Source organism: Tamandua tetradactyla, chromosome 4 (assembly GCF_023851605.1).
Source record: "Tamandua tetradactyla isolate mTamTet1 chromosome 4, mTamTet1.pri, whole genome shotgun sequence".
Classification (NCBI taxonomy): Eukaryota; Metazoa; Chordata; class Mammalia; order Pilosa; family Myrmecophagidae; genus Tamandua; species Tamandua tetradactyla.
This window is the reverse complement of record NC_135330.1, coordinates 163,330,872-163,352,022: the sequence shown is the minus strand read 5'-3', so window position 1 is coordinate 163,352,022 and position 21,151 is coordinate 163,330,872. Positions and strand designations below refer to the sequence as shown.

Genomic DNA, 21,151 nt, shown 5'->3' with positions numbered 1-21,151 from the left:
GCTTTAAGAAATGAAAATGTAAAGAAAGGCTGTAAATATAAATATGGGAAAATATGTAGCATGGGAACACTAACCAAAAACAAACTTAGAGTCACCATATTAACATCAGATAAAATAAATTTTAAGGTGAAAAATCATTACTAAAATTATAGAGGAACATTTTATAAAAAATACAAGGATTTATATTTCTGGGAAGCCATAAAAACTCTAAATTTACATGGACCCAGTAACATAACCTCTAAATAATTAAAGCAAAACTTTACAGAAGAACAAGAGATAATTAGAAAATTCACAGTTAAACCAGGAAACATTAACACACCTCTCTTAGTAAGTGATATAACAAGCAGTCAAAAATAATAATAAAGTATTTAGAATAATATGATTAAGAATTTTACATAATTCTGCAGAATATGTGTTTTTTCAAGACAAATGGATATTTAGAAGAATTGACCACACAGTGGTCCATAAAGCAAACCTCAAAGGGATTAAAATTTTACAGAGCATCTCCTTTGACCATAATGCAATTAAGCAAGAAGTTAGAAGCAAAACAATGACTAAAAGATCCGTGAATATTTGGGAATTAAGAAATACACTTCTGAATTATCTGTTGGTCAAGGAGAAATTACAATGGAAATTGAAATTATTTTTAACTGAATGATAACAAAAAACAAACATGAAATGATATAACATGCAGTGAAAGAAAATACACATATTGGATAAGCAGAAATTCAGAACTTCATAAGCTAAGCAGCCATCTCAAGTAGTAATGGAACAGCCAATTAAACCCAAAGAAAATAATAAACAAAAGAGGAGAAATTAGTGAACTAGAAAGCAAATATACAGTAAAGCAGAAAAACAAAGCCAAAAGCTGATTCTTTAAAAAGAATAATAAAACTGATCAATCTCTTGGAGACAAATCAGGAAACAAAAAGAAAAGACAAAATAAGAAATATCAGGAATGAAAAAGAAGCCATCATTACAAAGCGACATACATTTAAAAAGATTAGAGGACATTCTGAAAGACTTTGTATCTATAAATTTAACATAATAGTTAAAACTTATACAATAAATGATGTAATATCTGAAAAAGCATATGGCTATTTGGTCATTGAATTTTAATTAATAATGTTCCTACTAAAAAAGATCCAGTTCCAAATATCTTCATCAGAAAATTCTCTTAAACATTTAAGGGAGAAATAATGTCAATATTACACAAACTCTGCCATTGGGGAAAAAAGAAAGAACAATCCTGACATATTTTATGATGAAATAAAATCTTGAGACTATCACCTGACACAAAGACATTATAAGAAAGGAAAAGTACAGGCCAATGTCATTCACAAGTAAAGATGACTTTTAAAAATAGCAAACAGAATCCATAATTTTAAAAGGATACTGCATCATGACTTGTAAGATGTATCTATTGGATTTATTCTAGGAAATAAGGAAAATCTATCAGCTTAATTTACCATATTAAGAGAATAAAGGAGAAAAACATATAACCATTTAAATAGACACTGAAAAGTGTTTGATAAAACTCAGTATTCATTTTGTGATAAAAACTCTGAGCAAACTAGGAATAGAAAAAAATTTCTTTAACCTGATAAATGGTTCTACAAAATGTTTCTTAATGGGGAAATATTTCAAGAACTTTCTCTTTGAGATCGTGATAAAGACAAGGACACCCACTATTATAACTTCCATTTGACAATCAACTGAAGATTCTAGACAAGAAAAAGGAATGAAAAATACAAGGACTGGAAAGGAAAAAAGAAAATTCTCAATGTTCACAGAGGATATGATTTTGTATGGAGAAAATCTAAAAGAATCCACAGATGAATTATTTGAATTAAAATAACTTTAATAAGGTTGCCTCTTACATTGTAAATAGACAAATAGCAATTGTATTTCTTTATACCAGCAACAAATGGTTTAGAAAATAAAATTCTCAAAATTTTAAAAAGATCCAATCTTGTGAAATTTTTAAAAATCACAAAATTCCATGCATGAAATAACAGAGCTACAAAATACACAAGAAAAAACTGTCCGGAAAAAATAGACATACAAATAATTTAGTTGGAGAAATTGACACCTTACACATTCTTTATTGATTCTAAGATAAAAGGTAATATTCTGGATTGTTTCAGGTTTTTTTTAACTTTATAAATATCTTCCTTATGGTATACGGTCTGTATAGCAAATATCCAATGTGTATTTGCAAAGAAGATACAATATGCTGTTTTGGGACATAGTGTTCTACAAATCTCAATTAGGTTTCTTTGTTAAATTGTTTTGCTTATGACTTTTATCTATTCTTATTTTTATCCATTTGTTCTGTCAGTTAAATTTAAGGATTAAATCTTAAACTCTTTATGAGAGTTTTTTCTCATTTCTTTTCTCAATTCTCTGAATGTTGCTTTATATAGTGTGATTCTTAATTACTGTACCAATGAAAATATTATGGCATCTTATTTGAATGGTTATTTCAAAATGAGCTTTATAAAGTTTAAAGGTGTCTATTTATACTGGAAATTGATGTCCAAATTGATTATGCACAATAAGATATCAATCAATATGAGGAATAAAATTTAGGAAACCCTGGGGGAAAAAAGATCTTACCTTAAAAATATGCTATTTACACTGTTTTGGGGATTAAATTATGTCCCCCACAAAAGGCATGTTCAGGTCCCAACCCCCGATCCTGAGGGTATGAAACTGCTTTAGTTCCTGTCTGATAAAACAAATACCATGCAATGGATTGGCTTAAACAATGGGAATTTATTGTCTCCTGGTTTTGAGGCTGGGAGTGGTCCAAAATCAAGGCGTCATCAAGGCGATACTTTCTCCCAGAGGTATGGGGTTCTGGGGCTGGCTGCCCACGATCCTTGGTTCTTATCTTTTCTGTTACTGTGGCAATGCCCATGGCAGCCTCTCCTGGCTTCTCCCTTCTCTTCCAGGTCCCACTGACTTTCAGCTTCTGGCTGTTTCCTCTGGTTTTCTCTCTCCATGGCCTTCTCCATAAGGTCTTCAGTAACAGGATTAAGACCCATCCTGATACAGCTGGGCCACACCTGAACTGACGTAGCTGCATCAAACCAACCTGCATCAATTCACACCCCCAGGAATGGCTTAAATTTAAGAACCTGCTTTTCTGGGGTACAGAACTCCAAGCCACCACAGAACCCTCATGTAAATAGAACCTTAGAAGATGTTGTTAAGGTGTGCCCACATTGAAGGAGCGTGGCCTTAATCCAATATGGATGAGGCCCTTATAAATGAAGGAAAGTGGACTAAGAACAGAAGGCACAGGGAGCCGCCAGAAGCCAGAAGTGAACGGAATTTTGAAGGGAAAGGAAATGGTGCCACCATGTGCATTGCCATGTGAGAGAAAGACCAGGAATCCCAAAGATTGCCTGCCAACCAGGAAATTCTGACCCTGGGAAGAAGTAATCCATTTAGCCTCTGAAACTATGAGCCAACAAATTCCTGGTATTTTTTTAGCAGATGGAAAACTAAAATACAAGTATTAAGATGTATTTTTTGAAGCTAAGAATAATAGATATACATGAATTCTACCAGAAAACCAAAAGATATTACTGAAAGACGTTAAAGGACAACAAAATAATGGAGGGATACCAGGTTCATGGATTAGAAGGCTCAACATTGTAAAGATGTCAACTTTCCCTAGATTGACTTATGGATTCAAGGCAATCTTAAATTAACATTCCAACATGTGTTTTCTTTTTTTAATATTTGGAACCTGAAAATCAATTAAAAAATTTATATGGAAATGCAAAGGCCAAAAATAGCCAAGATACTTTTAAAGAAAAAAGATGGTGGGAGGACTTGCTGTACCAGAATTAAGATAGTGCAAGATTGGAATAACAACAGAAAAATCAAAATATATATAGACTAAAATAGAGAGCTGAGACACCAACTCCCACATCGATTTTATTTATGGTAAAGGTGATACTAGTGAGCAGTGCAAAAATACAGTCTTTTCAATGAATGGTTCTAGGAAATTGAACATCCATATGGAAAGAAATAAAATTTGACTTTTATCTCTATATCATATGCACAAAATCAATTTAAGGTGGATTCTGGTAATGGGGAAATAGCTCCTATAAGACCAACCCTTCCACAGATAATTACTATAAACTCTAGACAAAATTTTTAAAAAGCACTCACTGAAGACCTAGAAAAAAATCCAAAGCTAATAGAAACCCAAGGACAGTCTATACTTAGAAAAAAGTGTCTCCCATTTTCACAGCTTTTTGCCTATAAATCTGTTACATAGGTACAATAGTAGACATAAACAAGAATGTCTACAGCAGCCTATTCACAGTATTTAAAAACTGGAAACAGCCCTGTTTACAGTACTTTGTTTACAGGACAGTAAAGAAACAAACTGTGGTGAATTTATTGCCAAAACCATAAGTTTGCTGCCCAGTGTACACTGAAATCGATATAGTGACACCAGTGCTTCAGAGAGAGAAAGGGTTTATTTCATGGCCACCAAGAAAGGAGACTGGAGTAAGAAAAATCTCAAATCTGTCTCACTGAGTTTTAAAAATTTAGATTTTTTATGGATTCAGAAAAAGGGAGGTGGAATTGTTCCCATTGCAATAACAAGTAACTAAAGTAAAAGAGCCATAATAATAACCAGAATAAAAAAAACTATAGTAGCATGTAAAGGAGTGGAAAGTAATCATTTCAGGAACAAGTATAAACAACTGTAGTCAGTGGTTACATACTTACAAATGGAATATTAGATAGCAAAGATGAATAAACTGCAATGACAAGAATAATATGGGTGAATCCAAACAACACAACTAAATGGAAAAAAGAAAGTCAAAGATTATATACAAAAGTTTTAACTTATATAATCTTTATAATTTCCACATAAAATAAAAATATTTTCAAGATAATGGAATCAAACTATATGAAAGGAAAATTAAAGAAATGAAAATGATTGTGTTGGGTTGGAGGAGGCAAGTTTGGCAGGGAGATTGTTTAGAATAGGTTATCAGTAACTTTTATGGTGGGTGGTGGATTCATAGGTATTGTTATATTACTAAATACAACTAACGAAATAAAACGGGCCATTGACCAAGTCTGAGAGTGTATCATGAACCCTGCCATGATTAAATCAATTTTGTATACTTGGGGGCCCAGAAAAGAGAGGTAGAAAGGGAAGGAGGGAGGAAGAGAGGAAGAAGAGAGGGAAGCAGGGATGGAGAGAGGAGAGGAAGGGTGTGGTGGACCAACCACAACCTGTGTTGGGGGACGTCTGAGATTAGATATCATTGTTATGAGATTTCTTTTAGCAGCTCTCACTATCGGAGAAAGGGTAGCGGTTGTGTTTACTCAGGCCTGGCAACTGCTCAATGTTTGCAGTAGGAGGCCCGAGGGGTGAGGGACAGTGGACTGCAGCTGAGACCCAAATCTGTGCTGAGAAACACAGGAGTCAGGGAAAGAGAGGCAGCCGAGCAGCCAGGATCAGGCTTTGAAGGTGTTGTGGGTTTGGAGCACTTGACTGGTGAGAATGCCATCAGGTGCTCTCAGCAAGGAGGTGGGGCCTGGGCGAGCCACAGACGCTTGAGGAAGTAGGTGGTATTGAGAATGTGAGCCAGGAAGGGGCTGAGCCTTCTTACTGGGACTCCAAGTGGTAGTGGTTCAGCTTAGTTCAAATACCATTTCTTCCACTTATAGTTGGGTGATTTTAGGCAAGTTTCTCATCTGCTTTAAGCCTTCCTCCCTCAATCTGCAAATTGGAATTGGTAACATTTTCCTCAAAGGGTTTTCCTGAAAGTTGAACAAGATAATGTATGCAAAAGGTATGGGATCACACGAACTCAATAAGTGACAGCTGTAAAATAATCAACCTGCTCCACAAATGAGCTCTAAAGCAGAGCATTCCTTAGATAGGGAACTGAATCTATGTGGTAGGAGCATGAAAGGATGAACAGTCGGGAGGCTGGAAGGGAGGGCAGTGAGGTAGAACGACTTTTGTCCAGCCAGGAGCAAGGCTTATCTACCACTTTGCTGGGATATTTAAGAAGGACCCCCTATCACCGCCTCCGTCCCTCAGGTCGGTTCTTTTTCAAAACCAACCAGAGCACGTAAAAGTGGCGATGGAATTTACATATCAATATGGCGATGGGATTTACAAGCATCCCCATCATACCAGAACCCATCCTCTCATTTGAAAGCTCCGGTTCGGAAGAAGTTTCCATTACACAGGCCACATGGCGTATTGACTGTCCAACCCTCACCATTTATTTCTCTGTATGTTCAAGCTCTTTTTCACTTAAAAAAGTACTTATCCTAGGAGAAGGGCATTTTATTTTCAGTAAAGCTCTTCAGTGCTTTTATGGGATTCTTGGGATTTGAAATCTGTATTTTGTGAAACTGGCTGGCTGGTATTATTTGTACTGTTTCCTCCTCTCCTATTTTTGTTTTTGTTTTGTTTTGTTTTGTTTTTTTGGTGTATGTATGTTGGGTGGAGAGGGCAGAGGGTTATGTCTAAATGTGTTTTTCTTGCTCTGTCATCTAAGTAAAGATCCTTTTGAAAATCCCAGCCTGCCTAAGTACTGCTAAGGAGAAATGAGGAAAGGGGCTCTCCACAACTGATCTGTACATTCCCAGTTTCCAGGTTTGGCAAGCACAGTGGGAATAAAGGATGGAAATATCAAAAAAGATGACAATTTAGCAGTCAGAGGTGAAGGGCCATGCAGCTGTTGGTTCCTGCCATGACCACTTAACTCAAAGGCTCTTCTCACCTCTCAGGTTTCATGTGGACCATGTGTTTGTTCATTTGGGATTTTTCTCCTTATGAAGGCTGATAGGAATGGGGCTGATAGGAGTAGGCCTAGAGGGCTAGACGGCAAATTTGCCTAAGGTTGGCCTTTGTCACAGTTTCCTCATTTCCTCCTTAACAAGACAAACAGGCTGTATTACTCTTCTATGCAGATGGGAACACATAAATTCTTTCATTGCCCTTGCTTAAGAATGGAACCCCAAAGGTGCCTAACTACAGGTGCCTGTTCCCCTAGTTCCAGGTGAACATGCACTTGGCCCCTACACTTTGAAGGACTCACCCAACTCCTCCTTGCTTCACTTTCTTTGCTGATCTAGGAGTGTGCTACAGTGACCCATCTCGGCGAATATCCAGTGAGGAGAGAGGACACTGAAATAATAGAGGAAAACCTCTTACTTCACTCTGCTCTCTTCTCTTCCTTTGGGAACCACATGTTCCCCCTGCTTTACCGAAGAAAAAGAGTCAGTCGTCCGCTGCTGCCAACGTATTTTATTCCCCAACAACCTCACTGCTGCCTCCTAGTGAAAGTTTCAGAAACGAAAGGGGACCATTTACCGCAGAGGATTTAAAGGGGAAAGGAGGAAACTGAATTTACACAGACCCACAAACTTTCTGAGTCTCATATGAGATACACATGTGATCACAGATATTAATGTGGCCACAAGGAAAATAGAGGCCAAATTATACTGTTCCCCTAGGTACTCACTATCAAGAGTTGGCAAAATAAAGCCCATCAGACTTATAATTCTATTTCAATCTTTTTCCTTCATTTATTCACTTACACAGATTATTCTATCTCCTATATACTGGGATTTTTTCATCTTTAGGTCAAATAGCCCACAAGAGCAAAAGTTTAACACTCTATTCAATTCCTACCTAAGATGTGGGGAAACTGAAAGTGAATTTATGGTTTGATACATATGAAAGAGAAGTGGTTCAAAAAATTTCTTTGTTTAAACGCAATCAGATTTAAGCAAAATGTGTGAAGGTTGATTAGTAAAAGCAATGCCACCCTACCTTCCCTTAATACACAGCTTGCATTAAGATTGTGTAAGATTGTGAAGGGCTTAGGCCAAGAGTGTTGATGCCCTGAAAAACGAAACTGAACCTCAAATCTCCCCTATTTTTAAATGTGTGAAAATGTATTTGACAGCTTTTATGACATCTTTATTTTCCCTGGTTCAACATTCTTGGACTTAAGAACTTTTAAATTTGGTTCTTTTAATATCATTGAACAGGCAATACTGCATAATTTATGTTGGGAAAATCATATTCAAGGAATCTTATGTATTTGATTTTTGTAAGATATTAGTATACATATAGGCATACATTTCAATGGTAAATAAAAACATTTCATGCCATGGTAATAATTTATTATAGTAGATTTTAGACTAAAAATTTAAAAATAGTATATAGTTCATCAATATAAAATACCTTGTCTCGATTCTTATTCCTTTTTATATCAAGATAATTTTCATGATTAGACTCAACTTTATTTGCAGTTTAATGAATAACAGTTTTCAAATCTTGTGTTCTGACATATAAGTTCTTTTGTGTGACAATGTATAACATTTTTGCTTCAGATCTATTATACAAGTTAGCAGGTTATTATACAAGCTCAGGAATGATTATTTTGTACTTTATTGTTACAAAACAACATATCTAATATTCTGATTTATGTAATTACACCTGTTAATGTTTTAACATTGCTCCACCCAGAGTCTGGGAATGACTGAGTGACTTCACAGAGCCTATGAAGGAATATGGTTCTAGAGAAATCAGCCCAAACATTTTAGCAATACAAAGCATAACTAATACAAAAGAAACATTGGTAAATATGACATCTAAAGAGAAAAAATCCCATATGTGTCATTGCTGATTCGCAATTTTATGTTATCACAACTAGAATTAAGGCAAGAATCACTATTATTTTATTAATATGAGCAAGAAAACCAGTCTAACTTAAATAAACTGGATGGCTTAAAACAGGTTTTATCTAAGTCCATAATTACAATCAGTGCAAGTATGTGTGGAGTGTAAATCTCAGAGAAGACTTAAAGAGTTAACTGTTTATAGGAGTGCCTATGAGTATCTGTTTGCACATACCATATGGCTAGGATAAATCTGAATTGCCAAAGAAAGAAGGCAAGCAAGTTTTCCCTTAAGGGCAGGCCAACTCTTGAATAAAACCTCCAGATAGCTCACGTTCGAGTGTGCTGAAGCATACCAAGAACTGAGAAAAATATACAAACTGTTTGGTTTTTGCATCGCTTTAATGATTAAGAAAAGCTGCTTTAACAACTAAAGAAAATGGTGCTGAACAGTACAAAAATAACTCTAGCATAGATGAACATGTTTTACTTTTCTCTTCTAGAAAAAAGTTCCATAGTTACTGATTTTAAATACCTTCACTCTATCTGTGCATTTAGTGAGATACTGTAAGTAAACTGTACCTTAGAGAGAGATCAGCATATACATGGCTGTGGCGACCAGGTTTAAATAACAAAAACAAAAACTTAAGTTTTTAAGAGCTTAAAAGTCAGTCAAGGATGCCTACTTCTGGTCTAACTTGATTTAGGAAGGGTTGCCAAAAGCACGCTCAGCCCCTCCACGGGAAATTTTCACTCCACTACCTCTGACAGGGTGCATCACCAGTGCAAGAATATGTGGGAAGCATCTGTTGCAAGTAACATCTGGATCTCCAAGGAGAACGAGAACTTCTTGCTAGGAAAAGTCTCAGCCTTGTAAGGATGCGTCCCCCCTTTCCCCAGCCTTCCTGCGTAGTGCGCAAGGCTCTCCTGGTGCGCTCCTCCTTCCTCCAAGCAGGGGCTCCAAGAGCCGCGACCTGTGCAGCGCCAAGCCAGCCAGGGTAGCCCGGGATGACACCAGGGCTTGCCAACGACAAACAGTGCGCAGACTCTGCGGCGCGCTCCGGATCTCCACTCGCCTGAACCTGCTTTCAAGAGAAAAGGGGTGGGAGGAGGCGAATGAGCCGGGAGGAGGGCGGAGGGGATCCTCTTTAATTCGAGGTCCTGGGAGTGTGAGAGCGGGAGTAGGCTCTGCTCGTCCCTCCTCCCACTTCGGGCTGGGCTCCACCTCCTCTGCATGCTCCCAGATATACACACACTCAGCAGCGGCTGGACATGCACACCCTGCGCCGGCTCCCGGCGCTTGCACTCTCAGGTATCTCCACTCACCTGAGCCTTCGCAGAGGGCTCCTGCTGCCTCCGGGAGAGGCGGAGTGGAGGCCTGAGCCGGGAAGGCGCCGCCTCCTATGGAATAGAGCCGGAGCAGTCTGAGCGCGGACCGGCGAACTGAGGTGATGGCGCGTTTTCCTTAAATCCGAGGGGATTTCTCCTCCAGCACCTCCGCTTCCCCGCCTGGCCAGCTCTGGTTGGAGAAAGGAGACGAGGGCCCGGCCGCGGCGCGCACGCGAGCGCACGCTCGGAGGACAGCACACGGAGAGGGGCGCGACGGCGCCGGCGCAGGAAACTTGAGCGAAGTTAGTCCCAAGTGCCGGGCGGCGGCCGAGAAGAGCCGTAGGGGAAGAGGCTGGTTCGCGGCCCGCCGCTGCGCGGGAGCGCCGCCCTCCACGCCCCTACGCTCGGGTAGACCGCGCGGCGGCAGAGCTGAGATCCCGAGTCACCACGCGCGCCTGGACAAGCTCGGAGGGAACCAAGTCAGCATGTCCCAGGGGACTGCGAGACGCGGCATTTCGGCGAACGGAGAGAATTTCCTATGAGGCCCCAGGCTTGTTCAAGCCTCATCTAACTTCTTGTCTCGCCAGTCCCGCGCAGCAGCCGGAGAGAAATACCCGCAAGGCAGGTACTGCGGCGCGCGGACAGCTCCTCCTCCCGCCCCCATTCCGCCCCCAAATACCCCTGCCGACTGGGGTTCCCTTCAGCGCTCCCTACTGCGAGCCAGGAAGACCGGCTGGTGCTGCTGTATTTGAATATAGTTGCTGCGCTTTGCGTTCCCGTGGTGCGCCGGGACCCTCTTCCGCCACCCCCTCCTCTTCCTCCTCCGGGGTCACCTCTCCTCCTCCCCCACTTCCATCTGCTACTGTCAAATGAGAAAGTCATCGAAGAGAACCCAAACACTCCAGCAGCGGAGAGCCCCCTTTGGTACTGGGCAGGACGCGGCGGCGGGCTTCTTGGATCAACTTTGCGAAACCTCCGCCTCGCAACTTTCGGAGCTGCTTTGCGGTTAAGAAAGAAAGGTAGAGGGGGGAAAACTGCTGAGCAGTGACCACCTGCAAGAAGTTCGCGAGCAAACCCAACCGGAGAGGAAGGACAAAGAGAAAACTGCCACCGCGGGGTGGGGGTCTTCTCGAGAAGTTATCGTTCCCCGGAGAGGATTTTCTGGAGTTCTTGGCCGGAGAGACAAGGGCGGCCAGGGGCGCAGCGCGGCCCTGGGCTGATCCCCCACCCTTGTCCTCCCTGGCCCAAGCGCCCCCGGGGCGAAAAGGGCCGCGAAGTGGGGTACGCAGAGTGCAGGCGGGCCGAGCAGGTCCCCGCGGGCAGCCAACATTGATTTCCTCCGGGCCGAGGGCGAGGGCCCCGGCGGCGGCGGCGGGCTGCAGCCGCGGCACGGCGAAAGCATGTCCAAACCCGTGGACCACGTCAAGAGGCCCATGAACGCCTTCATGGTATGGTCACGGGCTCAGCGGCGCAAGATGGCCCAGGAGAACCCCAAGATGCACAACTCGGAGATCAGCAAGCGTCTAGGTGCCGAGTGGAAGCTGCTCACCGAGTCCGAGAAACGGCCGTTCATCGACGAGGCGAAGCGCCTGCGCGCCATGCACATGAAGGAGCACCCCGACTACAAGTACCGGCCGCGGCGTAAGCCCAAGACGCTGCTCAAGAAGGACAAATTCGCCTTCCCTGTGCCCTACGGCCTGGGCGGCGTGGCCGACGCCGAGCACCCGGCGCTCAAGGCGGGCGCTGGACTGCATGCGGGCGCGGGCGCCGGCTTGGTGCCGGAGTCGCTACTTGCCAACCCGGAGAAGGCGGCTGCCGCCGCCGCCGCCGCAGCAGCGCGCGTCTTCTTCCCGCAGTCCGCCGCAGCCGCAGCCGCCGCTGCCGCAGCCGCGGCTGCAGGCAGCCCCTACTCGCTGCTGGACCTGGGCTCCAAGATGGCAGAGATCTCGTCGTCCTCGTCCGGCCTCCCGTACGCGTCGTCGCTGGGCTACCCCACCGCCGGCGCGGGCGCCTTCCACGGCGCGGCGGCGGCGGCTGCAGCGGCAGCGGCGGCCGCCGGGGGGCACACGCACTCGCACCCCAGCCCGGGCAACCCGGGCTACATGATCCCGTGCAACTGCAGCGCGTGGCCCAGCCCCGGGCTGCAGCCGCCGCTTGCCTACATCCTCCTGCCGGGCATGGGCAAGCCTCAGCTGGACCCCTACCCCGCGGCCTACGCCGCGGCGCTATGACCCCGCGGGGCCGCCTGGCGAGGACCGGTGTGAATACGTGTACATATGTATAGGTACGAACTCTCCGGCCTCCCGGTACGCCCTTCCGCACCGGGTCTCCGTTTGTATGTACATAAGATGTATAAGGTGCCAGGCAGAGGCAGAGATGCAAGTGGGTGCGCGAGTAGCCGAGCGCGCGAGACCGCGGGCGAGTGTGCGTGTGACTTCACAGGATCGTTTCAGACCCTCACTTCGGCAGCAAACTTTAAAAGAGGGCGGTTGTATCGGCAGCAGTTGGTGTCTGCTTTGCACTTCGAAACCTGTTGCATTACTGCCCACGGAGGTTGAGGAGCAACTTTTTGATACGTTGGGCTTTACAGTTTTGTTTGTTGGAAGTTTTGTTTTTGTTTTTGTTTGTCGGTTTTGTTTTTGTTTTCTCATTCACTTTCCTTTTTTTTTTTTCTTCCTGGTTTGTTGCATGCAGTCTGTTCAAATGTTAGGGTCTGAAATTGCTGGCACACGGGAGAAGCTGATCTGTATTATTAGTTGCTCGGAGCGGGACAGCTCTGAGCAACTTTGGCTCTCTATTTGTAGTATTTGAACTTTGCAGATCTCTGTCCTCAAGCAGAGCCCCAGACCGGATCCATTCTTGACCAGTGACCGGCTCGAATCTGGCCTTTGTATGTGAGATGATCACGGTTTCTTTTGTTTATCGCTCCATATGCAAATCAAAGCCTGAGCTCTTTCTCAAGAGCAAGAAATGCAAACAAGAAATCCAAGTGAAATGAAAAGTCAGTTAGATTTTCTCCCTTGAATTTCTGACACAATTTACAAAAAAGGAAAAGACAGGATTGCTGTTTTTCCCTTGTGGCTGAGTTCACCTTAGCATTGTAAATGAGCATATGCCAGGGAAAACATTGAATCCTTGAAAATGTGTTATTTGCGTTCCCCCAAATTTGAGTCGGTTTTAGACTCAAGCATTTTAAGCAAACGTCAGAGTTAACTTTCAAAAATTGCGGCACTATTTCAAAATCACACCTTACCTAAGAGCAAATCAGACTTTTTTTGTCTGAGCAATAATTATATATTTCATTAGCAAAATTGGAAGAAAAAAAAAACAATTGTTTTTACACATCCCTCTCATTTTCAGCTAGCATTTCTCCTCCAACCTGAACCGTTTAAATGTGTTTTGGAGTTCCCTCCCTGAATAGCTTATTTTTAGCTCACCTGCAATTCATTTGCAAATTATGATGAAACACATTTTAGAATAAGAACCATCTTCAATTAAAACTTTTTGTTTCTTTTTAAATGTATATATTTTGACTGTTTGTGAATGAAATTGACTAACATGTATTTAGTTTCATTTTGACTTTATGTAATATAAAGTTTTTAAAAAGTTTAATTATTGGTTTTAACCTTAATGTGTAAATGGTTTTCTTGTGTGATCTTCTAATTTAATATTAGACGTCTAAACTATATCTGTAAATTAGAATCTGACTATCACTCTGTTCATTTTTTTTGAACAAAGAGTTTAAATAAAGCCTGAACCAGGGAAAAGAGAAAATCCTCTATTTCTTGTTGAGTTCCTAACAAGATTTTTATCTGAATTGCCCTTACGTGCCTGGCCCAGGTGAAGTGTAAGGTATCCTCCAAAGGCAGCCTTTGTTTCACTTTTGAATAGATTTAGTAGGAAATCTAAATCAAGCCATTGTTATTCAGAGCCAAAACCTGATTTATCACATTTTTAATCGTGAATAGGAAAGAAGATAAAAAAAAAAACCCAAGTACTTGTATTATCTCAAAAAAAAAAAAAAAAGGCATTCATGAACCAGTAGAACAGAGCCCATTGAAAACATCCAGACTGTTCAAAGCATTTCACCAGTTTCCAGTAACATTTTAAGAGGGGAAAGTTGCCTGACCACTTTATCTTGTTAGTATGAGAGTCTCACCACTTAAATCAGTGTAATTTGTTCATGTTTCTTTGGGGTATTCCTTAGTTAGTCCTTAATTAAGGTTTTATAAGGGCTTTATTCTGTCATGCTAATAGATTAAAATAGAAGTATAACAAATGCTGATGGGTAGGGTTGAATTTCCAGGGGTAGACAGTTTCTAGTGGAGAAAGGTTAGAAATCATAAAATATTTTAATTTTAGAAAATAAATTATAAGGCACCACTGAAAATATTAGCGAGAAAAAAAAATAACTCTAAGGAGATAGTTTTTTCCCTACCGAGAGGAAAATTCTCACGATAAGAAGCGTCAGCTAAGTCCTAAATGATTGTCCCCATTTATAGAGACCATCCTTTGAATCGCTCTTCTTTATAAGCAGCGGAAGTCTTTAAAGTCATTGTTTCCCTCAACAAATAATATTTTTTAAACCATGAAGTTTTGGAAATTTGAGAAATAGTCTCTGCTGGTTTGACCCTGATTCACTAATTAAAACGATCCCTCTCCTGTTATTCCCCGAGCTCTTTGCAATATTATAAGTTAATTCATATGGTTCTGAGCGATTATGCAAAACTAATTTGGACTGTCCAGGGGTAATTATCCCTGACACGGTTAATTAAATCCTTTCAAGACCTCGTCTTTCCCTTTTGTAGCAGCCCATCACTTCTCAACACGGAACTTCCTGCGGCTCGCTGGAAATCACCCCAGCCCTAAATCTTAGTTACCTCCCTGAGCTCTGCAGCTCGGCCCCACCGGCCTCAAGATTTCTCGGCTCCTCCCCTTTTCCCACACATCAGCATTTTCTGGAAGAAACACTCTAGAGTGTTGATGAATGTGAGGAGAACTAGAAAGATGGGTAAGGGGGGAGTAGCGCGCTGGGTCACATCACCAATAGATCTTGCGGGTGTTTGAGTAGGTCCACGGGTCCCAAAGACTCATTTGTCACCAACTCTGACTCCAGGGATCAAGTTGGCGGGTTTTGCACCTCGCGAGGGCCTCCCGCCAAGTTAAACCTTGCAGAAGAAGGGCGGGGCGGGGCGGGGGCGGGGGCGGCAGCTCCGGGGCAAGAGGGCGGGGAGGATGGGACGGGTTGGGTGGGGGCGTGTATGGAAGAGTCTGAAAGTGATCCGCAAATAGAACACTGGGACTAGGCAAAGAGCTGCTGCTGGCTCGCCTTTGCGATTTATTTCCTTCCTTCTTTCTTTCCTTCCTTCCTTCCGTCCGTCCTTCCTTCCTTCTTATTAGAAGTTGTCATTCTCTTCCTTATTTTCTTTGTCGCCCTTCCTTTTGTTCATATTTCTTTTTAAGGTTTAAACAAACCACAACATTTCTTTGCATGTTACGCTTGCCTAAAATCTCTATCCAATTCTCGTATTCGAGGGGTCAGGCGAGCTCCCTTTGGGTTTAGCGCAAACAGGTGGGATTGTTCTGCCTAAGCGATAAAGACCCGTACTGGGGACGCTGCCGTCGGAGGGATTGGCTGCGGGAGAGAGTAGTGGCTTGGCTGGTATTGTTACTTCATTTGACAATTTTTTCTTCCCTTCCCCCTCCCCGGAAGAAACTAGAACAACGAAACGGTGCGGATCTCCCCCAAGCCCAGTCTCGGGGCTGCATCCGCGAGGGGCGCAGAGGATGGAAAGAAGATTCGACGGTCTTCCCGCAGCAGAGAGGGGGACCCGCGCCTCAACCAATCAGAGTGCGGCTGGGCGCTGGCGCTCACCGCCGCCGCTGCCGCCGAGTCCTTAGAGCAGAGAAGTTTCCCGCAATTCGCCTGCCTGAAGTGTCCGTGGCTTTCTGGCGCCCACAGCCCAGCCGAGGCAGAAAATAGCACCGTACAAACTTTATTAATCTCTCCCCCTGTTCTTTCTCCCTCAGCCCACTGCATCTCAAAGGTCAGCACTCTTTAAAAAGACTGATATTATTAATTCACTGACAATCCGCCCCCCCCCCGCCACTTTTCTTTTTACTCTCTTGCAGGAAAAAAAAAGAGGGAAAATAGTGAAAAGAGCTTTTTCATCCTTTTTTTCTTTTTTCTTTCTTTCTTTTTTTTTTTTTTTGTCCTTCAGTGGGAGCGTTTAGACAGTCGAGGAGGTTTTGTCCAGGAACAAAACGCAGGGTTGGGAGGTTTTGTGAGAGTGTTGTTTGTTGAAGTGGAGCTAAGAAAAAGCGGCGGCTTTCTCCTCATTGTGAAGAAACCAATCAGTGGTATTTGGAAAACTGTTAGCATTGTGCACTTCTTCTGTGTCCATTGTGAGGCGTTTCTTTTCACAAGGTTTTTTTTTTCAGCCGATCCAGCTGGCCGGAATGAATAGCGGTGCAATGTGTACACGCTTTGTCCCTCCGGCCTTCAAGTAGCCCCCATTGAATAGACTAAGTTGACACTGCATGACAGTGAAACAACATAATAAAAAATACATGAGCCCCTGAATAGGAGCAGGCGCATAAATAAATAAAATGGGTGACCAAAACTGGATAAACTGAATGACAAAACGGTGAAAGGGGAACAAAAAGATATTTAACACGCTAGATTAGCATTAGAATGCGATCTACAAGGCAGAACAATTGATGAATAGGTTTACCGGCCAAGAAAGAAATGGACTAAATGCCCTTTGAATAGATATGCTTTTTGCAAGGGCTTTGAATAGATATGCTTTTTGCAAGGGCTGAATGGGAAAAGGTAAAGATGAAGCTATGCAAATGAGCGGGAGAATTTTTATATATATTCTTTAAACACACACACACTGCGGGGAGGAGTGTTGCCTCGGGATGTTTATAGAGGCAATAATTGCCATTATTAGCATTGTCTGCAGCAGATAGAAATTGAACAGGTTGGGATAATATAGGGTAGCAGTAATTATTCTTCTAATTAATGGTCCTTTGCTACTTAAAAAAAAAGAAAAGAAGGAAAGAAGAAGTAAAAGTTATGCAGTTGTTTCCTTGTGTCCCTTTGCCCAGCTTTGGAATCTGTGGAGCAGCCAGTCGGGCCACGCCAAGAGGCATGCTGATTTTAGTACCTTCCAGGAATCTGGGATTTAGCATCAATCCTTAAACTCTGGGTTTGAGGTCTGATTTCCATTTACCTTGCTTTTTGAGGTTCTAACACAGTGCTCAGCACATGGTTGGGACTCAATAAATATTTGTGGAGTGAATGAATGAACATTTAGTGGATGTGGGATTGAAGGGAATGCCAAGAGGCCACCTCAGGACAGCTTTCGCTTGCACCATGCACACACACGCACGCACACACACCGCAATCAGTGGGGTCAAGGTGGAAAAATTTGGGAACTCTTCGTGTGGCCGCTCTCGCTGAGCGTTTTGCCTAGGCCGTTGGGAAAGATGTGAAACTCAAACAAAGCCACGAACAGCGACTGGTCCTCCATGTCCCTTTCACCGTCATACTCACCCAAAGTCAGGACTGGAGACGTTGTGAGGGAGCCCTACCCCTTTAAAGAATCAAAGTATTTTTAAAAGCTTGGCTCTTGGTTTTCGGCTCTTTTCCCCCCACCTTCCACCTCTCCCCGCCCCCTCCTTCCCCTCCGGGCTACTAAAGCGACCTTGACTGAACCTGAAAGATCAGCGAACCCGCAGGAGGGTCTGGGGATTCCTGGGTCTAAACGCGCTGGTTTTACTGGTCGATCTCAAAAGAATTCTTTGCCTAGAGGCTCGAAATGAGTAATAGGCCGTGGGTCTCCAAGTCCTCTGCTAATATGATAATAAATACATTCAAGGAGAGCAACGGGGTGTTTACAATTAGTAACTAAACTTCTTCTGTTTGTCAGAAAGACTTTAAAAACAGCCCCCCTGCTCCTCAATCAAGCGAGAAGCCCAAAGGAGGTAGAAATCGGGTGGCACATCTTCAAAAGGAATTTAAAAGCCAGGAGGTGGGCATTTATAGGGCCTTTGCCGCCAACGATAGCAATTATTTTATTTGGGGAGATTGACCGCCAGGCCTTCCCGGCCTTGGGGCCACTCAGCCGTCGAACTTTCGCTGTCAGCACCGTCCCTAACCTAGAGGAACTGATGCCGATTCTAGCCCGCCCAGCTGACACGTCCCTGCCAACGCCCGGAGCCGCAGAGACGCCCTGGGCAGGGAGCACAGTAACTCCCCGGACCTCCCCGACGGAAGGCTGGAAAGAGGATTTTGAGAAGCAATAACAACTGCATCTGAATTGTGACAAAAGGGGCGGTGGGGGGTACCCCAAACTTTCAAGGCAATGTTCCACTTTTTCTTCATTTTTTAAAGAACCAATTGAGATTCACCAAGTGACCGGGTCCGCGCGGAAGCCTTGCATATTTTAAAGTGTAACATGAGCTGTCTTTGTTTTTGCCTCACTTAAAACAAGCAAATTCCTAGAAATTGACAAATCTGAAAAATTTACAAAGAGCCCCACCCGGATAAACCGCGGGGAGTTGCTTTGGGAAAATGAAAATTCCTGGTGATGGGGTGTCCGTGGAAAGGTAGCGACCTGTTGGATTGGATTCCCGGGATCAAGGTGGATGACAAGCCTTAAGCGACTGTACCGGGGAGTTGCACCCGTTAAGGCAATGAGCTTCTGTTTTCCCCGCCTCTGCCCCAGCCCCTCTGTGCAGGATTTATCAGGTAGACTCAACACCCTCGCAGCGAGTACCCCATCATTCACACTTGACTGGAGGAAATAAAATCGGCTTTGGCTTTTAAATTCCTTTTGAAGATGTGCCACCCGATTTCTACCTCCTTTGGGCTTCTCGCTTGATTGAGGAGCAGGGGGGCTGTTTTTAAAGTCTTTCTGACAAACAGAAGAAGTTTAGTTACTAATTGTAAACACCCCGTTGCTCTCCTTGAATGTATTTATTATCATATTAGCAGAGGACTTGGAGACCCACGGCCTATTACTCATTTCGAGCCTCTAGGCAAAGAATTCTTTTGAGATCGACCAGTAAAACCAGATTTCTTAAGGGAAATTACGGAGGACATCTTCAGACTCTCTTCATGGAATGATATTACTGGAATGTCAATTTCATTTGAGCACATTTCTGCTTTCTCTCCCCCCCCCCCCCCCGCCACACACACCATTTCATTTCGGAATCACCCCCAAGGTAATTAGCCATTTGTAGAAAGCTTGAAATCCCGAAAGGGGAAGCCAAACCTCGGATAACAGAGACCAAGTGAGGCTTTTCAGATCTGTTGACTTCTTTGGGGCCACCTATTTCGTGAGGTCAACACTGGAGAGAAGAGGAGTGGGGACGCCGAGGAAGGGAGAAAATCCAAGCTTTCTAGAGTGTCCTCTTCTCTTAAGTGGATTTACCACCTAAATGCGTTGTCCCGCCGCGAGCCCAGCCCTGCCTTTCCCAGGAGACCCCGCAGAGACTATCACAGAGTTCAGGGGAGACTTTAGTGCTTTCCCTATTTATCCTGCGGGTATTTTAAGTCCAAAAGCTCGCGTACGCGGCAACACACACACACACACACACACACACACACACACACACAGGGTTTGGAGCTGACTGCAGTTTATTTATCACCATGTGGTCAGCCCCAGGCTTGGAAGTTGTCGCCGAGATTCCAACAGACTAGAGGTTTGTGCAGACATCAGGAGCTGAGGGAAATTGTGTGTGGTTGGTATTGCTTGCAATCATCCAGGAATTCTGCACAACAAACATTTGCACGCGAGCTCTCTCTCAACCCCTCCCATTAAGCTTAATTTTTGCTAAGGGTGTCTGTTTTAAACTGGATTATCCTGGATGGTCTTACTCAGCTTTCATTGACCCACGCAGTAAAGGGGGATAAGAGAACGCAGTAAGGGTCTGGGAGTAGAGATGGACAACCTCTCCAGGGAACTCAGTAAAGTGGATGCTGGCGGGCAAGGAAGGAAAGGATAGGATAAATTAAAAGAAAAAAAATCAGAACGAGAAAAAGAACAAAACTGCTGCACTACCGGGACTCTTCAGGTTCACCTGGGGCGAGCTCCGCCACGGGCAGATGGAGGCGGGGTGTACCCCAGATCCCTCCGCAAGGCCCCAGTTCTATCAGCCCCAACTGAAATAAGGAACCGTTAGGGAGGCAGGGAGGTAGGAAGCTATGGCCACAAAGGCCCTGGCAGAATCCGCATGGAAAGGAGGGATCTGGAAGTAAGGGAGGGTCCCGAAAGCCCCCAAGCTCCGGCGACCTCTGTCCCCACGGATTTAACCCTTGCAGGACTAAAATGGGGACCAGGTTTTGTGCAACCTGGAATTTATGTCATTGGGGAGGGAGCGGTGGGAGGTGCTATTTAAGAAAAATAAATCAGAATGAGGATAGACCTTAGAATGCGGGACGGTGCAAGTGAGGGACCCTGAAATTAAAGCTTATTTCCTTCCTGGGAAATCTGCGCCTGGTAGATCTCTAGGGCAATCCTGACAGTTCGTCCCCAGTTCCAATAGTGAGGCGAGAGACTTGGGCATAGTTAAGCCCCCGGTAGAAACCCCCCCAACACCTCTTCGCAGCCACAGCTCAACCTCGGGCTAATTGGAAACGACTTTGCGCTTCGGGAGGGAGCGAGAAGGGACAAAGGCGCCAAATTGCTTTGCCCCAGACCACAGCTTCCTCGCGATTCTAGAGTCCCGGTTGTGTTCTTCCTTTTCAGGAACTCAGTTTTCTCCGGCAAACCTAGACTCGAGTAGTAGAGCGGTCGATTAATGTATTTCCGAGCCCGGCGGTGTAAGGCCGCGTGAATAAACATGAGCCCGCGGTGGCTGAGCCTCTTCTTCCCTTTCGCCTTCTCTGGGGCGCCGGGAGCCGGAAGAGCCGAGCCTCTTACTGCTGAAGCGGGGCTGGGGTCTCCGGACACTTGAGCCTGCGACCCCAGGCTCTGCGACACTCACGCACACCCCCCTACCTGGGCGCTCGAGCGCGGGCGGGTGGGCACAGATCCGCTAGCACCCAGCCCCGGGCGTCTTTGGACACCATTTCCTTTCTAGAAAGCTGCCTCGGCTTCTCTTACAAAGATGCAGACATTGG

The 21,151-nt window shown here is 44.0% G+C and overlaps 1 protein-coding gene across 2 annotated transcripts; it reads left to right on the top strand.

Annotated features, from left to right (window-relative positions):
* The first annotated feature begins 11,383 nt into the window (after positions 1–11,383).
* SOX21 (SRY-box transcription factor 21) lies at positions 11,384–13,776 on the top strand. Of its 2 annotated transcripts, XM_077155850.1 has the most exons (2): positions 11,384–11,857; positions 11,924–13,776. In XM_077155850.1, exons 1-2 carry the CDS (start codon positions 11,421–11,423, stop codon positions 12,249–12,251), a joined length of 765 nt encoding a protein of 254 aa, XP_077011965.1. In that variant the 5' UTR covers positions 11,384–11,420; the 3' UTR covers positions 12,252–13,776. The 2 variants fall into 2 exon arrangements, with proteins under 2 accessions (XP_077011965.1, XP_077011964.1); XM_077155849.1 differs by having other exon boundaries at positions 11,384–13,776.
* Positions 13,777–21,151: the final 7,375 nt, after the last annotated feature.